At 40.5% G+C, this 25,611-nt stretch overlaps 1 protein-coding gene across 1 annotated transcript in view; it reads right to left on the minus strand.

The window, feature by feature from the left end:
• LOC146208308 (uncharacterized) overlaps nt 1-25,611 on the minus strand; it is a 182,586-nt gene that overhangs the window by 65,100 nt on the left and 91,875 nt on the right. The window contains exons 77-94 of the mRNA XM_084578330.1: nt 24,006-24,223; nt 21,204-21,310; nt 20,653-20,761; nt 19,764-19,904; nt 18,257-18,370; nt 17,002-17,143; nt 16,860-16,910; nt 16,745-16,771; nt 16,551-16,673; nt 16,172-16,386; nt 15,955-16,052; nt 15,782-15,890; nt 15,536-15,676; nt 14,519-14,629; nt 11,015-11,156; nt 7,552-7,674; nt 1,463-1,588; nt 1,154-1,371 (exon numbers count right to left, since the gene is read on the minus strand). Coding sequence (XP_084434456.1) covers nt 1,154-1,371; nt 1,463-1,588; nt 7,552-7,674; nt 11,015-11,156; nt 14,519-14,629; nt 15,536-15,676; nt 15,782-15,890; nt 15,955-16,052; nt 16,172-16,386; nt 16,551-16,673; nt 16,745-16,771; nt 16,860-16,910; nt 17,002-17,143; nt 18,257-18,370; nt 19,764-19,904; nt 20,653-20,761; nt 21,204-21,310; nt 24,006-24,223 — 2,315 coding nt within the window. The remainder of the gene's footprint in view (nt 1-1,153; nt 1,372-1,462; nt 1,589-7,551; nt 7,675-11,014; nt 11,157-14,518; nt 14,630-15,535; nt 15,677-15,781; nt 15,891-15,954; nt 16,053-16,171; nt 16,387-16,550; nt 16,674-16,744; nt 16,772-16,859; nt 16,911-17,001; nt 17,144-18,256; nt 18,371-19,763; nt 19,905-20,652; nt 20,762-21,203; nt 21,311-24,005; nt 24,224-25,611) is intronic.

The raw sequence follows: 25,611 nt of genomic DNA on the forward strand, positions 1-25,611 counted from the left end.
CTTGGCTTTTGTTTCCCTCTTGCTCCTAGTAGTTTGAAGGTACTCAGTAAGGGAGACGTGGCCACGTCTCCCTTAATTTATTCCTCCTGCAGGAAAATCTTCACCAACTCTACAAGCAGGCTCTACAGCAGGCGACGTGTGCAGTTTCAATAACTGACCATCTCATCTCTGCAATTCAGTAATGCATGTTATGACGGCTTATCATTCAAAAATGCAGCAAGAAGTTTTGAATTCCCAAGTTAATAAGCCACTAAGTTTCCACAGGCGCGCCTTTTAGTCTGTGGGAGCCGGCGCGTGGCACGCGATAAACACAAAGAGGGCCCAGTCTTTTCCGCACCGTCAAGAAAGCTTCCCCTAAAAAAATGCACTCCCGCAAGGCAGATTCCCTGCATCTTTTTGCAAAGGTGCATGCAAGCCGCCTTATGGAGGTATGCTTTCTCATTGTAGAAGTCTTTTATTCATTTTTTTCTTTCCATCGAAGTGCTGCATGAATAACTATGGGTGTCAATACCCTAGATAGCTAGAATATGCAAAACTGTTTATCTAAGGCAGAGTTTCTTTTTTTGCATTGAGTGTTATGGGAAACCAACCAAATGGGCTCAGATTGTTCATCTTATCTAAGAATTCACTTTAGCAGAGTCTGCCTTAACAGGAGCAAGCTGCGCAGTAAAGTAACAGCAGGACATTGGTAATACTAATGACAAGCTAGTGACAAGTTACTGATGTGATGGACTTGACAATGGCATACAAAGAGCCTAATAATTTTTTTACATAACACTAGCCCCAGTGGTTTACAAATACTTTGAAAATAAAGTTGCTTAATATAAAATTCTAGCCAAGAATGCATGAAAATTTTGCAGCAGACTTCTTAATAAACCTGCGTTAGAAATGCAAGACCACATTTTTATCAAATTGAAGTCGTAAGTTGGACACAATGATCGATACAGGCAAATGTAATAACATGGTCAATTACACGCTGATAACATTGGTGAGGAACAAAAACACTTAACTTGGTTGGCTTTGGTATAGAACCTTGCCAACGCAACTGCAGCCAATACGAATTTCAACACAAATTCATAGAGATAAAAATTTGTCAAGACCACTTAAAACTTCACTGACTGGTGCAGTCAAGAATCGTAAAAATTTCACCCACCTCTGCCACCTGCATCAGCCTTTCGGGGTTTGTAGATGCATGTGAGAACAAAGCGAAACCATCAAGCGCATCATCGTCAAGGAAAGTTGTCCCATGTGTAATGAATTTGTTGATTTTGTCTTCCGTACCGAGGTACTCAATGAGAGCTGGTGGGAGGCCTACAAACAACAACTGCCTCATGGTCAGTTTCGAGGATATGAAATCCTCAAACGACGTGCCTAGTTGAAGGAATGAAAACACCAGCAGAAATCAAAAGTAGTTCAGATTTTAGGCTGCATGAACTGCAATAGAGAAGATCACGCGACTTACGGTTCCTTATCAACAGCTGACCTTGCGAGTCATCATACTCAATATCCATGTACACCAGGTGTGTGCATTGCTCCTGTGCAATCTTAAGGGCGAGCAGATCAGACTTGAATGCACAGATAAGCACCCCTGCATGACAAGACCAATACTAGTGCGTCGACTTACAAAATGCATGCATTATCACAAAGTGGGCAAGTGAACGAAGGTATTGTAGTTATTTCCCGAGCAAGTATGAGCAAATTTAACAATTAATCCATCAGTACCCAAACAGCACTAAACATTGGCCCAATATTGGTACTGGACTTTTAATGCCTGGTCCGACATATGGCCTGTATATTGCCAACATTGTGCACATACTGGCAGATGGTTTGTGCCGCCCAGGTACAGGTCACTGTACTCATTTCAAGTGCACCTCTCTAAGAGAAACTGAATTAAACCAAAAAAAATAATTTCCTATTGTTCATAAACACTCTTTGAAGGTACCCCACAAAACTTATTGCAGTATGTCTGGGATGTTAAAAGGCAGTGCTTTATGAATATGCTCACACAAAGTTGTATTTGCAATGTATTTGCAATGTAAAGCTGCAATGTATTTTGTACAAATGGAGTATTGTGCGCTCAAAATATAAATTTCACTCTCTCCCTCTTATTATTCTTGCCCACTCAGAGGCTGGTGCATGCGGAAATCCTTCAGTGGGGTGAAGAGGGAGAAACTTCCTTATCCATCTTCGCCATGCAGCTGATTGGATGCGGCCACAAAAGCTGTGCGACATCTACATGGATCTGACCAACAGCAGTTGCTATAGTCAAATAGTACAACTCAGGTCTGCAATAACCGCCACGCCCACTTCCTCTGTGACAGAAAGCAGTCCAAAGTTCAATCATTTTTGGTTACCTGAATAGAAAGGCTAATTTAGCATCAGGATAAATTATAAGCTCAGGATTGAGATGCATCTTGCTTCTTTGGCATGGTTAAATTTCAAAAACTGATTTCGTTCACTACTGAGCACAGTAATACACATCACATATCGTGTACGAAGGCTCATAGTTAGCCCCTGTTATTTATGTTGTATCCTACTATAAAACTGCACATTAACATGCACAAGCTAACCAGTTCAAAGAAACCTCAGGAGAGGACTGGCAAACTTCCTTCAAGCGTCTTCATTCTTTAAGAAATCTCATAAAGTGATTGTCAAGTAAATGTTCTTGCAAGTAAACGTTCATAACTTAGTTCAGAGAAAACTGTGTCAGATAAAGCAAAGAAATCTTAAAACTAGAAAAAAAGAAGTGCAATGTCCCCCAATCTATTCTCTGCATTGCTGTGCAACATTTAAAAGCAGCAAGTAAGAGCAATGTTGCCAAATCTACCCTCTCTTGTTGACTTTTAAACTTGCTTGATAATTCCTGCATGAAATTTGACACATACCATTTCCTGCTCTCAGTGCTCAGAAGGAATTTCCTTTCTATGTTCACTTAGGGTTTCCCCTGCCTGGCATAAGCTCTTTCAGATACTTAAATTGTTTCCTACACATACTGCTTTTTAGCCCAGTAGAGCAAACATGGCTCAGTAGTGCACGGTAGCATGTGTGACTCAGGACCCAATGGCCAGAGGTTCAATTCCACTACATTACCGCCCGCTTTTTTTTTTTCTTCATTAAGTGATGTAACTATGTATAATGCATGACTAAGTCACGAGTCCTATTGACCAATCAGGATTTTCTATCACATCAACATCAGGTTTTCTGCCATCTTACCCTTAAAACATTTTGAAATTACCTAACGTGTGTGTATATCAGGAGCCTTTCTTATAATCAGCAAAAAGAACAATCGATCGCTGACATATCAGACTCAAAAGGGACTGTGCAATAGTTCAATATACGAAAAATTCAATATATAAGACATGCCAACAGATGAGCTCCTCAGTAACCCCGAAGTGTGAATACAGTGCCTCTATGCTAGCGACGTGTTTCGTGCAGAGATGTGGTGCCCGCTGGCATCTGGCAGCCCCCCGTTCGTCGCGGGTGCGGCGACTCGTGAAGTGCACGTGTGCACACCTTAAAGTCACTGGAACTCAAAGTACCGCAGCTGTTTCCTCTTAGCCTCCGCGCCACCAATTGGCCAGTTGCGATCATGTGGTCTGGGGCCAGCACACATGGCCCACTCACTAGAGTAGCTGACCTGTGGTGGTGCTTCCACTAGAGCTGTCCGACTATCTCAGGAAGTAGTTCTATTCAGTGTCCCTTGATGTGCTAAAAATATGCATAACATTGTAGTAAAAGCTCGTTAATTTGAACCTCACGGGACCGGGAAAATAGTTCTAATTATCCGATATTCGAATTATCGAATGGCCTCAAAAAAACCGACAAGAACCATCAGCATTATAGAAAATTTATCCTATTTACTCGCGTAAAGAACCCACTCGCATAATGGACCCACCCACCCGTAATTTTTACCTATGAACATGAAAAACAAAAAAAAAAGGTGTCAGTAGTTAGTGCGTCCCTAGGTTTCGCACGTCCACAACACATTTCTTGGCAGTACACCAAGACGCTGAGCAGCGTTAACATAGCGATGTCTTTATGTTTTGATGTTGGCTTTAGCAACGGGGGAAGCAAACATGGCAGAGTGCAAGCGCTTGTCCGGTTATGCAAGTCTCGTTTTCAGTACATTCGCTTTATCATGCCATAGGCGATTGGGGCAGGTGCCGTCTACTGCTATGCGTGATAGCAGCAAACGCCTTTTGAAGCGGACAATGCTAAAAGCCGGCATCATGACCATGACCGACCGCGTGCTCTCTGACGGCCGATGGATGGACGGGTGGACGACTGTTGCAAAAAAAAAATCCCGCGTAACCTGTAGTGCCCATCCGAAGTCATAGCCTTTCATGGACGTTTGCTGGGACCACGCCGACAGTGTGTATCCGTATTTCTGAATTAACAGGGCTCGAAATAACGAGTATTTGCGAGTTTCGGAGGTTGCGTGGAAGAGAGAGCAAGCAACCGCGGCCGCCAACCTTTACCCTCCAGAGCCACTGCGCCGGTCATGGCGCCATTTAGACTTTATCCACTCTTTTATGATTCTATCTGGTTTCATCTTCTGTCCCTGATTAGGACGCATGCAGCCTCTAACTGCGCCGCTCTTTCACTGAGGGTAATTTTTTTGCCATGTGCTGTGCGCTAAGCTGTCCACATGCGGCGGCGCGCAGTTCGAATTATTCGTTGTGAAACCGACTCTCGTTCGAATTAGCGGGCTTTTTTGTACACAGATCTGTATGGAGCTTGGCCAGACCAAGTAGTGTAGTTCGAATTATCAGAAAATTCGAATTATTGAGGTTCGAATTATTGAGGTTCGAATTAACAAACTTTCACTGTATATTCGGGTAGCAAGGGATGCCGAAGTGTTGCATTTTCAGGTCCAGAAGCAGAAGAGAATCTGGCAAAGCCCGGATTGCAAGCAATGAAAATTCTATGTAGGTATATATTGCATTAGCTGCAACAAGTTTGTCCCACAAAGAGTTTCCCTGCTGCAAGAAACAACTGCTGTACTAACTTATCGCCTCAGGCGTAAGACAGTGCTTTTGTTTACCTTGCATTTTGCTAATTGGCTGTCACTAACAAGTTGCCATAAAAATCACAGTTTTCTCGGTGTTCTTATTCTTAACAGGCATGTTTTGTGGTACAATGCTTTTTGAAGTTTCTTTCTCTGCTGGTCGGTGATATTGCCTGTTGAAGCTCATAAGCTGTAACTACTGAATCTACCCTTTGTAATACTATCTATTGCTCATGTGGATTGTTTCTTTTAAATCTGTACGCCTGCACAGTCGATGTATTCTAGGAAACATTTTCTTTAAATACTGGTAAATTTCAGTGTAACATTCTAATATCACAGAAATGTTTCGCAGATAATCAACTGCACATTTCTATGAAAGTATACTACAGTCCCTGGCATTGTTCTGGCTGGACCACTTAACTATCAACCATTTCGTGTTTTCTACCAAGTTTCCACACTGACCAAAAAGAAGACCAAAAGTGGGATGCAGTTCCTATCATATTTTTTCGTATGTATCTCTTAAACATGAATGAAAACAGTGACTTCCTAGTGGAGCTTTTACACACTGTGCTGCATGCCTGCGCCGCTAGTTTACTCCTATATAGCCTTTTGCTTTTTCTGCTGTCCCAAATGCTAATCAGTACCGATAACCGACACTGAATCAAACCCGCCAATTCCAGAGTCCATTCTTTGCAAGCCGTCTTAACCCACACTTCATCAGACAGAAGGGGCATTCAACCATGTATTTATGGCAGTGGCCTTGCGACCTCTGTGTCTTTCCAGTGGAAGGAAGAGATTGCCTATCAAGGCTGCATGCTATGGCAGTGTCAGATAATATCACTTCAGATGTTTTTATTGATGCAAGAAAGGTAAAGGTAACTGTATGGTAACTGTATGTAAGGCCCAGCCTGCTTTCCTAAATCCTCACCTAAAGCAGTTTTCAATTTTCCTTTACCAATACTTCCAAGAACTTCTTTCTGTGTGAGAACGATCAATATGACGGTTGCGGTGAACACAACATGTGCTGTGTCAACATTTTTTTCACCTAGCAGACAACGCTCTCTTGCTGCAGGAACATTACACCTCAATATTGCCCGTGCACCACCCGCTGATCACGGTACTCTAAGAGTTCCAGTGACTTTAGCACATTCGCGCACCAAGTATCCCCTCGAGCAAGGTGTCAAATAGAGGGGCGCAATGACCGCACCTCAACGTGCCACTCCATGAGCACGAGCGTGTGCTCCAAATATTTGGTAGGGACAGCTTGGAGCTTGCACTGCTCGTGCCCCGCCTGTCACTCCGCGAGGCACAACTGTCCTTGGGGCTGCTGTGGGACGATGCTTTGGGAAAAGCCATCGCTGATCACGATAGGTGTAATTCTGTTACTGGTACACTATAAGCGCAATATTAACTCAGTCAAAATAGTTTACAGTTGATTTGTTCGCATCCTCCAGCAGTGACGAAGGCCATGCGAGGACTGCTGCATGCCTTCGGTCCGCAAGGCTAGCTTCACCATGAAACAACTAAAGCGCTGAGCCTCAGCTTCCCTGCATGACAGCAGTGTCGCGCCGAAAATAAAGCCAGACCAATAGCCACTTTCAATCAGACTCTACGTTTACTTCTCCAAGCGGTTTTCGGCATTAACACTGCAAGCAGATGCCCAAGGCTGTGCAGTTGGCTCCACTCAGCTCTCAAAAAGAGCTCATGGTGGCGTTGTTAAAAGCGCCCCATGTAGGGGCATTGTGTGCAGTTTGAATATTGAATGTTGCACTGAACGGAAGTTCGATAAACGTGGACACCACTCGCCTACTTTTGCGTGGGATTTTCAAAAGGATATCATGAGTTCGATACAAGTAATATTTCCATAAATCCGGGCTCAATACATCCAGGATAGACTAAGGTTAAATATGTCAGTAGTGCATGCAATCTGAAGATCACACGTGAAGGTTAGGCAAAACAAAGTGGCTGACAGGCCCATGGCTGAAATAATACAAAATTGCTACCCCATTATCTGCTGAGCCAATACAAAAACTGCCCTCCTTGCAATGCAGGAATGAACGGCAATAGGCATTTATGTCTTACTTCTTAGTTTGAGCATACCCACCAATGGTTTTATGATCTCTGCTTCATGAAGCATGTGAGCTATTAGCGTACCAATGAAATCGTAGTGTAACCTCCATGAATTGTGATGTTATGCACATGATGTGCTATGACATTGACTACAAGCAGTTTGGTGCAGCCAATATCATATTAAGCAAAACAAAACCTGGTAACCTTGAATGTGCCATTCTTTACAAATTTCTTCATAAGTAATAAGAGCCCACTAATCTACTGAGAGCTTCCTAAATATGTGAGAGGTATTAGAAATGAGTCTGAGAAAAAACAAAAAGCAATAAAACAAGATCTGCCTTAAAACAGGAACAAAAAAAGCATTAAGGTACAATATTTACAGTATACTGAGGTTCAACGGTATAAAAACTGGGTCATAACTCCAAAGTTACACTAGTGACACTGCTCTCTAACACAACAATGATGCAACATACCTTTAGTAGGTGATCTAAAGAAGCCTTTAGACACCTTGGTACCCTCGTCAATGGCAACACCAAATCCAATTGGCTGTGTTGTCCCATATTTATCTTCTGATGCAGGATGAGTGGTAGGGGACACTGTGTAAAGAAGGAAAAGGTTATTCTTTCACATCGATCCAGCATACTGACTACTGTTCGCCAAACACACATTTACTGCTCAAGCTTGTCCAAGCAAGTCCAGCTGAAAGCAGTTGTACCTCAAAAAGGCCATTTTGGGCACCATTCCACCATCGCAGCACCCCCTTTTAGGGAGAGAGAAGAAAGGTCGAAATCCCGTCAGTATTTTGGGCATAGACACAATGTTGTTGCTTTCTTTTTTCCTTTTGACATTTAGGAGCAGTTTCATTGTTGTTTGTTGACCTTGACCAAATGCTTCACACCACCTTTTGAGAGTACAGGAGAAACTCAAGCCCGCACTTTGCATTTCGGCCAGAAAGGTGAACTACCGTACATTCCTTCAACACTTCACTTGACGGAAAGACTAAGCTCTATTTTGATATGGAATGCGTGAATCTTTTCTGGTCTCTTGTTTCACCATAACCATCAATTCTGGCACTGATGCAAGGGAATTAAAAAAAAAAAAAAAAAGGACCCCACAACCGCAATGGTATAATGGTTGCTAGCAAGCCCCTATTCTTATTTGAAAGCACTCCATCAATGAATGATATTGGTCAATGAAGAACTCTTGATTTGCACTGAGAGAAGACTGCAAGCTTTGTGATGTCAGATTTATTTGGTGCCCTATGAATACACTCTAGACTTGTAAAAACTAGTTAGTCGCTTACACATACTTTATATTCAAAAGCTTTGCTAGCCAGGTGAAGTTTTGTACTAGTATATATTTGATCACTGTACATAGTTTTGTTGCAACGTAATTTAATCTTTCATATAAAATTGTTTTAGTAGCATAGCCAGTCATGTGAATTCAGATTTATCTGTTCTATGCCTTCATAATTATGGCTATGCCTGTTGTCAGCCTTCACATTTATGGCTATGAGCTTCATGTAAAATTTTATATGGATGGCATTCTCCAGTTTACATCACTGGTTAGATAAGCGCATAATGAAGTGTTTCTTTAATTATGAAGTTTCAGAGAAAGCTGTATAGCTTTCCTTGTAGCCAAATGGCTGCGCTTGGGTGAATGCCAACGAATAATTATCTTCTGTTAACATAAAAGCAGTCGCTCTAGCTTTGAGTGATTTTCTTCAACAAAAGTAAAGTTACCTTTTCACTGCTGTGAAGCTATGTAATACTAGCTCTTGCAGGCATAACATCTGGCCCAGACCATGTCTCTGAGTATTTCTTTATGCTGTTTTCTTTTTTTAATTTCCATACCAGAGGGCGTCAGTCAGTAGAGTAAGGAGAGGAAGTGAGCCATGTGACCCATCATCATAATCATCATCATGTGGAAGTGGCCTATGTCCCACTGATATGAGAGAAGCAGGGCTTAGCAAAATGTTTAACACACATTTAATGAAGTCTTGATTCTGCAAAACAAGCATAGATGGCAGCCTAGTTCCGAGTACCTGGATGGTGTACTCTAGAAAACCTGCCCTCCAAACCCACTTTAACTTGACCGAACCGGCCATACAACTTACAGCTGAATGTGAACAGCAGGGCAGCCTGCCTTTTCTCTACATCCTACTCGCAAGGAATGAAGAGGCTTGTGGTTCCCTGTACACAGGAAGCCAACACACACAGGACAGTATCTTCAATTCAATTCGAATCATCCCACTTCCCACAAGGCATCTGTCATTACTTCTGTGTTGATGAGAGCCGACATCATCTTTTCCTCACATTAGAAAAAAAAAAGCAAGAACTAGAAGAAGAGAGTCATGAATGATCTCCGGAAAAATGGAGAAAAAATGATGACGGAGGTCACAGAATGTCATATTTGGGATGGGCATGTGCGGCTTCGGAGAAGCCAGAGTTTATGTGCAGGGACGCAATCCAATATGTCACATACCACACACTAAAAATCCTGGTAACGTAGTTGGCAGAAGCTCGAAGCGTTGATTACAAAGCCCACTGCTCTCTGCTAAACTGGACAATAGGCGTCCCCTCTACTCAGAAAGCTTTATACAGCTATGCCGTTCAGTTCTCCTCGCATAACCGCATCTTAGCTAGTATGTTGCTGGGGATGGGCAAGAGGTTGCGAAGTTCGTGAAGGCATTGGATTTTATCATAGCAGGATAGCAGTGAAAATGCATCCTCACCCCACGTGGCTAAAGAGACTATCGACAAGTGAGTCCGCTTGCACTAAAGCCTCACTTTGCAGCAGTATTCATGTGAGCTCCGCTGTGAAAAGGAGAGTCTCAACAGTAACACTGATGACTTAAGTCGGAGCCCCTAAAACGAGAATGAGCCTCAAAGAGGTTGGTTGCTAGTATTTTTGTTTCTGATGCAAGATTTTGAGTATATTACCTTTGTTAGGTGTTTCTAAGTGATAATGTACTTTCTAGAGCAATTTTTCAAAACTTCCAAGTGCTGCTGGAACAATAAGAGACTAGATGGCTCTCTAACAAGGAAAGAGCGTGGCATGACCTAGTAGAGCTAGTGTTGTGCATGCCGCTGTTGAGTTTTCAGCATAGTTTTGGTGCTTTGAGAGCCCTTAGCAACGCTGAATATTCAGAGAAAACCTTCTGGACAAACTGAGCTCAACATCGATTACAACCAGCTTTGGTTAGAAGCATCATCGCGACAATCCCTCTGGAAAGTGGGCGCAGTCCCCTGCTTATCGGGATTTCCATCCACTGGCGGGGCAGTCTATCGCGTTTTGCCACCATTGTGTGCGATCCCCAAAGTGGCAGTGGATTCAGAATCATCAGTCAGCGCGATGGGAAATTTCGAGTCATTTCACCTGCACAATCAATTACATTGTGCAGTCCTACCTTTGGTAATTTTTTATTAAGTGTCGGGCTTTAATTTCCAAAAACATTTCCATTAATTAAGTGGCCACCAAGCCTTATAGTCTGATGGCAGATGTGAAAATACGCTTATGCAACATCCTTTCTTTGAATATTCAGTGCAGAAAAAATGCCCTGCATTATTGCTAAGATTGCAATCTCTGCGAATAGAAACAATGAGGCTAAGTAGGCACGCAACATGGCCAAGGCGAAAATGCATCTGCTCAATCAACTCCCCTCACCTTCAGAATGTAGGAATAGTTGCTTCTGTTTCCCAAAAACATCTTTACGTCATTCTGTCAAAAAATACCCACCCAAAAAGAGTGTGCAGCCTCACACCTTAGAAGGTGGCAGGTAACTTAAAGCCCAGGTGCCAGACGATATAGCTGTGCAACTGCTAACTACAAGTATCACTGATGAAAATTAAAATTTGGTAATATCTGTGTAACGGGTACTGCAAGCAATTTAATGGTGTGGCCTGCAACTAACTACTGCACAGGCTAGAAACTTACTTGGCACATAATAAAGAAGCCGGTTGACAACCTTGACTCGTGGAGCGGGTTCCCACAAAGAACACTGTCCATCGACATCATCCTTGTCCGCTTCAAACAACACCACGCAGCCAGCAGGATGTAAAGCCAGAAACTGTGACACCTGAAACAATTCCCCATGACTGCATTCTAAAGCAATCCTACATGATACAGTCTGCACACTGAACAATATTTCATATTTCAGGACACGCTGGTTCTTCTTTACTTTCTACAGGATATTAATATCTGTGTGAGTAAAAAAAAACACTGGGAAGACACACACCTCCCACCGCTGAACAAGTGAATATGCTTAATGGTTTGCTAATGGTTATAAACTAGTAACCATCGCACTTGCAACAGACAGATTTTATAAAAATATAAGGAGAAGTATGGCTTTTGGAAAAATTTTAAAATTTGTTAATAAACTCACATATAAAATTTTTGTGCTTGTTGGCAATGTCTTTACAAAAATTTCCAGAAAAATGCCAGAGTTGTAAACAAAAAACTAGTGTCTGTAAATTTTAGCCTTTTGCAAAGTCTGCAGCCTAAAAAAATGTGCTCAAAAATTTTATCACAGTTCATTCATTACTATATTTCTTTAAAGGGCCACGGTCCACTGTCCAGTAAAAAATGTCTTCTCCAGTGACTGTGAGGCTTTGCTTCTGAAACATAATGCCGCAAACATTTTTTGAAAAGAGCAATTAATAGCGCAATTACAGCCACCACAATCAACCGATTTTGCTATGTCCCTTTCCATCCATTCCATCTCAGAGGATTATCATGCTCCTGCCAGGCCATCTAGCCTCTGCAAGCCAAATTTCCCTTCCTTCTTCCTCTGTGTTTGGCAGGAATCGTGGTGTCTCTAGGAAAGCTGTATGAACGACACAGTCCTTAGAATGGTCTCTGAGCAGGAACTCTTCGTGTGCGACAACAAAATTGATGAGAGAGAAGTGCGCAGCAAGTGGCTCACAGAATTAGTGATCTCCGCCTACCCTTCACCCGTCAGTAAGAGGGACGGATCAGCGGATGTCGTCTTGGCTATTGACGTCACCACCAAGAATCGGCGGCCAGAGTAGAGAACAAAGAACCTGGCTTTTGGAGGGGAGCATGAGAGCTTTGATTTGTACTTTCACTGCTTTCCGGTGCGCGCATCACTGTAGTATTTTGCAGACACTACCTCCAATATCTGATTTAAGCATTGGGCTCGTTTGTTTAAAATGCCATACCCTGAACAGTGGCCCTTAAGGCACTTTGTCCACAATAGCGCACATTTTGAACTCTTGGCTTTTTTTCTTCGAATGCACTCTAACTAGCACTAATTTTTTTACACACAAATTCGGTATCCTTCAACCTGCAAATAGGTCCCTTTATTTTATGCCAAACTAGCAGGCAAAGTAAATATATTTCACAAAAGGTAAGCTTGATAGCACATCTTTCACTATTTTCTTATTTAGGATTTTTCTACCAGTACTACTGTGAATGTCTTTTTAACATTTTTTTCACCAAGAAACTATTCAAAATACTATACTAAATGATACCTAGGACGCTAGTTCCGTAAATCCATTATCACAATGATGCAGTTTCCAGCTAATCCGAGCTGAAATACAGTTTCCAACATTTAAGCTAAGAAACTTCGTTTGATTTTAGAAAATGAGTAAAAAAAAAAAATGAAAACTGACTTCTGGAAACGAGAGTTTTTAGCTTTACAACTAGCTTTACAGAAACTTAGCAGGAAGCGCTCGATGAAGGTTTTTATCAACTGCATGATGCATGCTATATCCTAAACAGAAAGAAGAAAAAGAGCCTTTTTCATTTTTTTAACCTTCGTAACCCTGAAGTGTAGTGACTGATTGACGCCTTTTTCCCCGCTTAGAAATCTGCCGACCCAGTATAACTTTATGTCTAGAAGTAATGTAAATTGTTAAATCCCAACTTGATAAACAGGCTGTGAGGGGACATAAACATTTATTTATACTAGGTACTTTTTTACAAAAATCAATTACATAAACATCGCTTTCATTGACCCATCGCCAACTTTAATAATATATGCCGACGAAACAAGTCTATTTATTTATAGAAGAGCTAATCTTCTGACTGAACAAGTAGTACACATGTGTATACACCATTTAGATATAAACTCGCTGGAAGTCATGCATTTTAGACCAAGATATTAATCAGTGGGTGACAGTGGCACTTAACTTATGACTCAGTCAGTGCCTTTAGAGACTGCCTCATCACAAAAATCCCAGAAGTCAATTCTTAGAAAAATAAAAAGTGGTCAACACATGTTGGTAGGTCTGCTGACAAATTTTCAAAAGTGAACTGCACCATTTTGCGCCGTCAAACCTGATACTAATTTAGAATTCGATATCTGCTTTCATTAAGCACTACTGTTTTATTATCTAGGAAACAACACTACTACAAACACACTGCATTATTTAAAAAGAAATTATGAGCAGCTCCGCTAATATTTCTGGTTGCAACCCAACTAGCCCACTTTATTTCTTCCAGCGTAACTTTCACACTTCAACCGCACTGTATCAGCTTAACAAAACAGTATAAGGGGTGCGTAAATATTGAAATTTTTAATACGAATCGAACATGAAAATGGGAAAAGAAATGCATTAGAATACTACATAAAATATCTGATCAGTGAACAAAAATTAACTAATAGCGAACAATGTCTTATTTATTTCGGAGACCACATGGTATCATCAAACAAAATTAACATAGAATTGCACATAGATGTATACCCTACAAAAAGTAATCTAGTACTATGGGGATTCTATCTATGGGGGATTCATATAGGATCCCATATATCAGTTTAGTGTACAGGATGAACCTGTATGAAATTTTGCGGAGCTGTGATATCATTGCGGAATACAATAAACTCTTGAAAAATTCCGAATATCTGTTTTTTTTTTAATCGGACAACAAATATATTGAATTTGTAAAACTTTTCTCGAAATTTCAAATATTTTCAAGCCACTAAACAGTATATAAAAGAAGACCCATAATACCTATTGTAATTTTCTTAATGCTTTGTGAACTTTGAGAATACACTAATGGCATGCGAAATTGCAAGAAAGTGTTCACTGCATAGATATGAAATAATTACGCACTTAAATTGCTCACTTATTACTTGTCAACATTAACAAATTTCTGTCATTATTATCAAAACCTTCTATATCTTTAGCATCTTGATGTTTTTTTTTTCCTGGCAGCTATGTCCCTCTTATTCGTAAAATACTGTTGCCAGTACAAGATATTTATTAATATTTAAAAATTTTGTCTCATAGGTACGCGTCTTTGTGTTTGAACATTTTTCTTTCCTTGAGTGTGCCACATGGATGCTTCATGCAGAGCTGCCATGATTTGCAGCCGCAGCGAAAATTACCTAGATTGAAACTAAGAATTTCTCAACTTTTTACATACCAGGACATATCAAAAGGCCACTGGAATATAGGTAAAGAAAGTGTAAAGTACCTTGTCAGTCAAAGTGCCTTCATTTTCAAATACAAACATGTAGGTGCTGTTTTTCCAGTAGACAGAAGTATTGCCAAAGGTGTGAAGTGCCATGTCCCCCAAAGGGCAGACCTGTAAAATTAACACCACATTGAAGGATGGCAATTACGTACTATCCTATTTGTTATGTTACAGAGACATTCTTCACAATACCTTAAAGCAAAAGCTTGATTACCTTAATTGTAGAGCCAAATATAAAGCATACATTGACAGAGCCAATGTCTCATCACACTACTATCCTTGTCACTAGCTTCTATCAAGCCAACCTTGCCTGCCAGGAACGCGACCGAACCAAAAAGCGGAACCAGGATAAGTGTGCACGTTAACACAGAGATGCCAAAATGAGCCAGTTACTCCCGACCTCGCAGCCATTGATACCAACCAGCTTTTTCTTATTGATGCACTAAGCCAGCCATAAGTTTAGCTCTACTGATTTTTTTGTGCTTGGTGCTTAGATAAAATAAAAAGGTGAAATGTATGAGCAAAACAGCATTAACATGAATATATTTGGCTGATTCAATAAATTTTAGAGTGCAGCCCTTAGGTACCTGTTCCCAGATTACATCATCATCTTAGTGTAGTAGTTACCAGCCTCACTAGCCACCTGCTAGCCACAACAGGTAGTAGCCAAGTGGAGAGCCACATGTCCTCCCCCATTTTTATTACAGAGGGAAGACTGAGATGGTGTAAGAGGCAAAGATGGGCTTAGTAACCCGGATAGTATGGCACGAGAGGAGGAATGCGCAACGAGAACAAGTCCACACGGTGAGTACCGTGAACGGGATTATGACATAAGAATACACAGCCTATTGATGGTGCTAAAAGAAGAAGACGAGGGGTGAATACCTTAAAGAAATGAAGCAGACTGAATTCATAGTGCATTCTGTGATAAAGATTTTGCCCTTCTCTGGATTCACTACAAGTAGGAGGTCACAAACCTACTCTAAAGCTGTATAAGGCCTTTGTTGCTTCAGTTACCTGACCGTAGTTGTACCATGCTTCCTGTTCACAAGCTTCGTTCAGCTTGCCTTCGCCGGGGCCTTTGAATGCTCGCACTACTAAGCTGAGTGAAATGCAGGTTGTTGACGTCACTCCATGTGCTGGTTCCGTCACTTTTTTCTGCATGCAAGGCAAAAAATTTTTAATTAACATGAAACATTAGGTTCAACCTGATTATTTATCATTTAGTATTCACTATTTTTGTGTATCCATCACAAAACTTACCATTTGCAAAATATCGTCGTTGGTTAACATGTAGGAGGTAGGGGCAGAAATTTGACATCGCAGTGCTGTTGTATAATGATGTGTCATGAACACGATAATGTCGCATATCCTGAAAATAATTTAGAAATAATTAGGCAACATTCAGATGACAAAATAAGTGAATAAAAACCAACCCTTGCAAGCGGCTCAGGTAAGCAGCAGCATGTCTGTAGGAAAGCCCAGCCAAGAGAATTTTCTGGGGATTATTACCGCCTTGATCTGCCTTCACATCCTGTAGGTAAGAAAAAAAAAGGAAATGCAACTTTGTTCCAGCAGCTTCAGTTGGAATGCGTCAGAGGAATGACAAATCAAAATAACAACGAACAAATTACCACAAAAAGTTTGACTTACATTGAAAAACCTAACCAGAAGTTCCATCTTCGTGTTTGCCATAGCGAATACTGCAATGCCATTCAGACTTGAATAATGAGACAGAAATCCCCCCAAAGCTTTGAGGACATGCCATTTCTGTTCCGGCTCAAAAGTATCTTTCGTGACAATAAAAGGAGAGAGGGCAGCCAGATGTCTGCTGTTTTTAATAGACAGAAATGCCTCCATGTCTTGTTCTGCGAAAGAGATGGCAGACATATTGAAAAAAACTTGTTTGTTATCAGATAGCGTAAGCCTGAAGAACACAGCAAGCTCCTTTTTGTCTACAGGAAATAATGGTAAACTGATGACTAATAAATGCTGAAAAACTGCTAAACGATAAATGTTGAGTAAGTTTCACCTTCTACTGAAAACTTCCTTGATTCGTGGTCGTAGGCTACATCCACAAACACAACATGGCTGCAAAGCTGGCCCAATCGGGCCACATTTCTGGCTTTCATGGACACGGTGCATATTAACAACCCTGTGTGAAAAGGAAAACAAGAGAATGTAAGCAACACTCGACAAAACAGCTAAGCTGTAATAATTTCTTACGCTTGCGGCACTCTTCTTTCATCCCTCCTACCACAGAGAGAAAAAGTGGGAAAAGTGGCCTTCAAAAAAGAATGTTCAAAAATACAAGATGGAGACCAAAAAACAGGACCCTTACCCTGCTCGCACAATTCCTCTGTGCCAGGCGTGTGGTCCGCCTGCCTTGGTACTAATAAATTAAAAAAAAAATAAAAATTGTCAGCGCTCAATAAGGCCATGTTTAAACCACGAAGTCTGTTAAAGAAGCAAAAAGCACTTGCCTTTCTTGCGCTCTAGAGCCTTGATGATAGACTGAAGCCTCGAGTACCTCTTTCGTACGTCACACTGGCCTACAAAGTCCTCGTACTCAACGTGAAATACAGCTACGCATCCATTAGGGGAATCCTCCAGAAATGTATCAATCTGTTTGAAAGGAGTAGAAAGCAACATTGCGCTACGAGTAATGGACACAGACGGTCTAATTAGTTAAGGTACAAATACAAGTTAAAATTGTCTTGAACTACATTACAGTCCCGACAACAAAGTCCCTGATCAAAGTGCACAATGGGTAGAATTTCCACATGCTCTTCTAAGCAAACACATAGTATAGTACAATAGAAACGAAAGTACCATGACTGCACTTTACTAGCTCTTAGCAGGGTCCTAACAATGCTAATGGCACAGTTTCCAGTTGTACAGCATGCACTCCAAGCAATAAATGGCAGCGTGTAGCCCTCATATACATTTTTGTGCTTCAGTATAGGTCTATTTGCTTTTTTGGATGAAACAGATTTGGCATCATATATTTACTAGTGTATAACTCGCATAATGATCCAATCCCTCCTTCGGTTGCTGACAACTAACTTTAACAACAACAACAACAACAAAAAAAAAGTAACAAAAAAAAAAGATTTCTTAATAATTACCACATTTCTGAGTTTTGTACTGTAATCGTTGCAGTGCGCAGCACATTTGTTGGCAGCGCACCAATAAATGTAAAAAAAATAACTGATCAATGCTTATTAGTGGTAAACAGTCAACGCTCAGCGCACTTCCTGAAGTGCCGCATGCCTGGTTCTGTGAGCCTGGCGTTCAGTATGTTTGTTTCATCAAGCTGCAATATTATGGGGAATGCTGTCAGCTGCCTTAAAACCATTAGATTGCATAATAGCATGATAGCGAATGATGCTAGAAACTGGCGTCATGATCACAGCTTGCAGAGTCCTTTCAATTATACCACAATTATATAAGACGCACTACCGAAAATTTTGGAAAATACAGTACTATGCATTTCCTTCGAGCATCACTACAAAAAGGAAAGTATCAAGTGAGACTTCCAACACTGCTTTTCTAACAAAAGTAGCCCGGCAAACTAATCCATTCCTGAACCATTTTTTTTTTCCTTATTATGAAAACATTTAACAAGTAAGAATGTGATAATTGCCCTGAGAATGATAGGTGACAGAAGTGAAATTCAAAAAATAAATTGTATCTCTACAACTTAGTCACAACAATGGGTGCAGTCCGATATCTAACCTTGTCGCTGACTGTTTCTTCATCCTCAAAGACCAGCATTGTGGTATTTTTTTTCATATAGGCAGCTCCCCATTCTTGGTCCTTTTCAATAGAGCCAGATGTCGACGGACATGTCTGAAAAATGAATGCACATGTCAGTGGCTGATCTAGAGGGCAGCCCACAAAGTTTAACACACAGCAGTAGTAGTTGGGATTCCAGCCATATTGAACCAGACAAGGTGATATGGCCGAGTTACGGTTATCAACATTAGTGTGTCTAAAATTTAACTTTAAAATACCCTGGCTACAATAATCCTTGTAAAAAGGTTGGGGACTTTAATTGGTATATCAGGCATTTTTTTTATATCCTTAGGTCTGCACTTCAAAATTTTTAAATCTGTATCAGATACATTGGTGTCGTGAGTCCAGGTCATAAGGCAGAAATTAAATCCATGATAAAGCATATCAGTCAGACTAACAAAAATATCATTTTTTTTCTTATTTCAAGGGGCAATATGACAGCGAAAAACATTGCAAGCCATCAGCAGTAAAGGTGGGCTCAGTTTTTAAATTTGCCAAATAAGCAATACAGTTCTAAATATTGAATGTCAAAACCACACATTTAAAAACCTTGATGAGTGGGTGCTCCCACATTGCAAATTTGAAAAATGGCATCTTTGCATGTACTAGTATTATTACCGAAATCACCTAACTTTCTTTTAAATTAAAAGATACACGAAGAGCTTCTGTATTTCATGTGTAACATATGTGAGCGATGTTATTTTATAAAGCCAATCCAGTGGGCCTTCAGATGTGTATTTTTCATGTTCATTATTTCGAACCACTGCCAAGTGAGAAAACTTAAAAAGGGGGCTTCCATCTGATGTTGATGGTTTTCAATTCTGCCCTATTTGACCCTTAACCAAAATACTGACCCTTAAAATCAGAAATTAAAGGCTGATTAGTTATGTATGATTAATTATCTAATCATTTAGACCTATAACAAAAATGAAGTCAGCTTTAGAGCAAAACCCACCAGCATGGTCTGCACAGACATTTTTCTTACTTTCTGAAATCTGCAGATGTAAAAAAAAAGCTCCCCATTATAACACACCATATGTTATAAAGCATGTGCTGTGCAGTCAAGTGAATGTAAGTTCAGTAACGCTATCATAAAGTCATAACATTTTGAATACTTTCCAGAAAAGTTGCACTACAGACCTGTCATACTATCATGCCTGAAATAACATATACTACGCCATTCAGGCCACTTGCTAAACACATAGCCAAAAACAAACATGCCAAGATATATCCCACTCTCCCTTGAAAGACGATGTCCTCAAGATCATTTCTAACACAGTCAAGCAACACCTCCTTCGCAGCAGCCTTGTTTCCACAAGCTGTGTAGCAGGTTGCTTTGTAGTTACCTTTCCTTGTTGTACTAAATTTATGCCCTTAATACAAAAACTCCCACTTACACAAACTTATAATAAGAAGAAGTTCGATAGATGCATTGCACGCCACTTACTTGCTCATAGTTGACCCACTTCGAACGAATGCAATCATCCATGAATTGCCCATGCAGGGACTGCAGTCTATAGTTGTGGACGGCTAGGCTTACAGATATGCAGGGGACAGGCCGCTTGGATGAACTGTTGCCAACCCCTTGCTGTTAGAGAAGAGACATTTCTTCTTTTAGAAACTGTTGCATTAAAGCATTAAAAGAAAGCACTTTTAACGATATGGGAATTGCAAATGCCAATGGCTTGCAAACCCCAGTAGGTTTGTAGATTACAATTCTGAAGCAATTTTTACCATTGCTAATATGTAACTATCAAATTTTTAGGCACGGTGCTCATATATAAAAAAAAAATGATTGTAAATTGATCGAATATTTATGAACAGTTTCGATTACCAGCACAGCTAGTTGATATTGGTTTCATCGCATTGAAAGCTCCATAATGGGTCAAAAGCCACCAAAACGCTGCCGCGAGCTGCGAAGGCGCGAAAACAGAACCATGCACCCAGGTGACGAGAAGCGCAAGCTGTACACGGTAAAGCTGTGTTTGATGCTCTTTTGCATCTTCCTTCCTTGTGCTCTGTGGTTTAAGGTATGCAGCTTCTAGATCCTAACGAACAAAAACTGAGAACAATCAAATGCCCACCACAAAACGATTGCAGCAGCGTACACACACTGTAACTTCATGCAAATGTTGCTATGCTTCACCACGAATTATTGCGAGTTAAAAATTTGTTAAGCGGTTCAAAATATTTTAAGAGGTTAAAAAAGTTTGAATAGTGTGGTGAAAATCTGATAGAGAATACTAGATTCACAAGCTATTCTAATTTTTCAACATTTGCACAGATCTACTTTTTAAAAGCTAGATAATTGAAAATAAGCATCCTACACTGCTTACCATGATCATTCGATGATGCTTTGTGACTGGAATACGAGAAGGTCGAGACACCTTGCAAGATGTAGGCTCCATAATAAGGTTGTTCAGAAATATTAATATGTCGCATGAGCTGAAAAGAAAAAAGAAATGAAAACTTTGATCTCCAGAACAGGCACACTCAATAACAAAATACAAAGCAGTATTACAGCTCCAGGGGATGCAAAAACATCTTTGAAACCTGACAACCCAGAAAATTAAATTTCAGCAAAAGAAAAGATTTCGACTTCCAGTCTAGGGCATGCTTGTGGATCACTTTTGAAAAGGCAGTTCCATTTACACCATCATGCATTTCTCGAATTTTGGCCCAATCAGAGCACAGTTTTGATACATGGGCTCAATGGCAATCATCGCAACAGATAAGATTAATGATCTCTGATTCCAGGTAAAAGCCAGGCGCTAGTATATATCCTCTCTGCATTCCGTGCCCTGAATGCAGCTACATCGTTCATTTCGTAATATTATACTCTCATTCAAAGTCAAGTAAAGAAATCATAGAAAAGGAGCTGACATACCCTGCCAGACTGTCAACAATGCTCTGATTGATTGCTTGCAGCTGAATGCCCAACACAAGCTGCAACTTCTGTTCAGCGTCGCTGCTCTGGAAATGGCTCCACAACCTCTAAAGAAAAGGAAGGTAAAAACGACATCACCTTCAAGCACCATCAGCTTGCATTGTAATGGTAGAACAAATATATTATAGTGTATTTTAGTAGAATGAGGCACCGAACGAGTGAGAATAAGGTAGGTAGGTAGGTAGGTAGGTAGGTAGGTAGGAACAAGTAAATTGTAGTGTAGTTCAGTTAGGCACAGCAACATTATAGAAGAGAAGAAAAGAATGATTTTGGAGCTGCTCCATTGTTTATCCGACAGTGTGTGGTGAAACCCTCTACTAATTGCTAAATTTGTTCCTCTAGCTTTGTGAGCTGCGTTCAGAAAATATCCTTCCTTACAGGCCACGAGGCAGAAAATATAATAATAAAAAAAAAGGAAGCAATAACAAAAATAAACTAAAAGCAATATAAATAACAATAAAATAAGTAAATAGTAGCTGAAACGTATCTTTCCCCAATGACACCCTCTAATTCTCCATTGAAAATAAAAGTAGTGCGTGCTAATTCTGTCTGAACACCAGACGACCACCACTTGAGGGTGGTTAGGAGAGAGAGCTTTTTAATGGGTAGAATGGTTAATAAATAGTAATACATAGTACTACAATGACTTATCCTGAAAAAAAAGGAAGCAATAACAAAAATAAACTAAAAGCAATATAAATAACAATAAAATAAGTAAATAAATAAGTAAAAACGCAGCCTTGAAAATGAAAACAAAGGCTGGTTATCTGGTGCCTCATTAAAGTAGGTAACGTCCGTCCCAAGTTCATGAAGTGTAACAGGCCAACGCCTCTTTTCAACTCCATAAAGAATACACACCATTAGGGGAAGAGGCCTCTTACAGTCGGTTCTATTTGAACAATGAGTCAGATGGTAAAGTCAAATTTTGAAGATAGCCCGTTCTTTGGAAACAAGGGCTAAAACTTTTTGGAGCTGCCAGGCATCATCACACAGTTCTTCTGTAGAACAGGACCTTTAACACTGTCACATTAAAATGTTGCATGCATGGTCACAGACTGATAGTTACTTAAATGAGTAAACAGGAATATGCACGCACACAAGGCCAAAATCAATGGTATAAATACTGAAAGCTAGTAGTGAAAAAGTTAAGACATTCGTCTGAACTAGGTTCTGAGGTATGTTGAGAGAACAATGCCTTTTCCACATAGTGATAGTATTTGTGTAAATCACAAAAGAAAGATGTAAGGGGCAAGACATACGTGGAACTCAGCTACCTCACAGAAAAAGGCACATTTAAAGATATTTTTATTATATGGTACTCATTCTAACAGCAGAATAAAATCTAAAGCTACAGAGTCATGCTATGCTGCCAAAATGCAACGTGGAGCCGTTTTAAGAGCATCAAATTTTTCAATTTAGAGCACGCTAAAATTTTGCCGGAACTTCACTGGACTGGTGACGGCTGGTTTGTATGGCACAGCAGTCACACAATGCAAATCCACACTTTGGTAAGCCAGGCATGTTTGTTAGCGCAGTGAGTTCGGAGAATATATATATTTTTTGGTCCGGTGCAGTGTGGCGCAAAATATTGTGCAAGGGTGGCATCTCTGACTGCAGTATAGTTTTGCACGGTGGTGACAACCGAACACAAACACATTCTATTGAATGTAAACTGCCCACAGCGATAAGAGACTAAGTAGAAAACTTTTTTTTTTAATTTTAAAGGCTCTGCTAAAATGGTTCAGTTAGCTTAGATTGCTCGCAAATTACTCAACTGAATTATTCTATTCCACAAGTCGCACACCTGTAACCATTGCTAAAACACCTGTCGGAAACCCACTGTCTACAAAGCCATGAGATGCATAAATGCATGCTGACAAAGCGAACAAGTGAAATATCATAGAGTGTGGCAAGGCGATTACTTAAGTAAATGAAAATGAAGTGAAATGAGGTAAATGGTGCAGCTGAGACAAAAGATGTGATACATAAATTTGTATTATTGGCACAATCTTTCAGCCAGCCTGTGTAAGGATCCCGATTTTTATGTGGTAAAATATTTGAAACGTTGCTGAGAACAATGAATCAAAACTTTACGGGGCGCATCCGATGCATCAATGCGTGCAGCCGTTTGCATAAAAACAGTTTTGCGCTTAGTTCTGATGGTCAAGATTGTTAAAATTTGGCATTTTCTTGTCTCATAGCCTGATAGTTCAGCTTGCTATGGGTATCTTAAAAAAAAAAAAAAAAAAAAAGTGTGTTATATTTTTGCTTTCGGTCCAAACATAATAGCATCTGCTTTCTGAGGCAGCTGAAGTGGCAGTACACAACTGATCCCACTGAAGCGTGCAGACACGTTTCTGTCAGGACTGCCGAGATGGTGCTTTCTTGAGTGGATGGGAGAGCTAGCAGTATGTCAAGGCACTAATGGGACTTTGTTCATCACCACATTCTGGGTTTCAACAGAATTGAGATTGTTAAATTAATTTCATCATTCCTACTGGCATCCATAAACACAACATAAAAAAAAGAGAATGCTGATACCAAAATGCTATGCTAAAGTCTACAACTTCCCAAAATCACAGAATCGCAGTAGAAGAGGGCTTTAAATATCAGAATATGGCTAGTTCAAATACTGTCTAGGTGCACCTGATCTTTCGTACACCCTTACCTTCTACACTGTGACCTAACTGTCTCAATCTGATCGCAGCCAGTTAAAAGCAGCTCAAGCAAGCCAAAGCCTACCTTAGTCAGGTCAACAAAATTGCTCATGTCAGAGACTAGAGTAGAGATCAGTGCGAGGCCATCAAGGTGACGGTCTTGGATGAATTGGTCCAGGGTTTGAAGGAAGGGGTCCATATGCTCATGTTGTTTTGCCTGCAGTGTGTTGGCCAGAGAGCTATCCAAGGCCACAATTGCAGCAGCCGGCCCTCGAAGTTGCAGGAATGAATCCAGGTCACTCCCTGCAAGCAAACCATGGCAACCTGTCAGTCCCACAGTGTTTGTGTGTCCCTTAATATTGTTAGCAATGCGGACATCGCTCCTGCGTATTAAGGGTGGGAATATTTCATTCTCTTCACAATATACAACTTAAAGGGACACTAAAGAAAAAAATCAAGTGGGCTTGCATCGATAGAATGCCAGTTCCTGGTTGCAAAAAAGCCACTCTTACTGAAAACTGAGCTGTTATAAGGTAGTAAAGAGGCAGAACAGGAATACAGGTATCGCCGCCACAGCCGAAATGGCCGAGGCTCGCAACTACAAATCATGTGACGCACAAGGGATCCCGGAGGCTGACAAATGCGAATTACGTTGACCATTTGAATGTTTTGTCTCGAATATGATAACATGCTTTTATCACATGTAAATGACGGCGAAAAGGTAATGTAAATGTTGCAAGGCAAATATAAAAATATACTTGGCGGCGCTACTGGCGTCCACTTCAGTTTCGGTTATGTTCCGACCCAAGCACTTCGTGCGTGCTCGGATAGTTTGCTCTGAGCCTGCGGCGCCTGAAATACGAGCTCAGAGCAGTGAATATCGAATGAAGACCATGACTCGGCCCGCAACTGCGAAGTATTCTCCGCTCCCCGCACGCCAGCAATCACGGCATCATCAGCCGGCAATAGTGTGCGTCATCCTACGCTATTACGTAGTAGGAAAAAACAATTTGAATTCGACTGGTGGGAACAAAAAAACCTCAACATCTTATCGCAATATCTCAGCAATAATTCGATATTTTGCTGCCGGATCTACGGCAACAGTGTCACCAAATGCCGTTTATTTGATTTTGATAGCATTTTTGAGTGTCCTTAGTGTCCCTTTAAAACATCCTCCTTTACATCTCTGATTATGTGCGTATACCACTCTTATTCAACCGAAAATTGAATATGCTCCGGCCATTTCGGATGCTTATCAAGCATACCTAAAAAGTAACATTGAATCATTGCAGAACCATGCATTATTTTATTTACTCTGATTATTCACGCTTAAAGAAATGCACAGATCTTCACGAATTATATATCTCCACCGTAAAGTTGCCCGCCTATCCTTTTTATTTTCGCAAGCTGTACCATCACTCAGCACTCCCCGATCACTTTTTTGTTTGTCTGCTTCCATCTTTGACCAACGCGATTATCTCTCCAAAGTTAAGCGCTTGTCATGTCGTACATTTAACTGCGTGCATTCATTCATACCATGTTCTACATATCTGAATGGAACACTCCACCATTACATTGCTGCTGTCATTGACCTTGATAAATTTTAGATGCTGATGTCTACCACAACTATTTAACTTCCTTGCGTTCACTGTTGTCAATTTATTGGGTCTTTTTGCTTTGTACTTTATAGA

The sequence above is a fragment of the Amblyomma maculatum genome, chromosome 1, assembly GCF_055883805.1.
Source record: "Amblyomma maculatum isolate TAMU_Amacu chromosome 1, ASM5588380v1, whole genome shotgun sequence".
Taxonomy (NCBI): Eukaryota; Metazoa; Arthropoda; class Arachnida; order Ixodida; family Ixodidae; genus Amblyomma; species Amblyomma maculatum.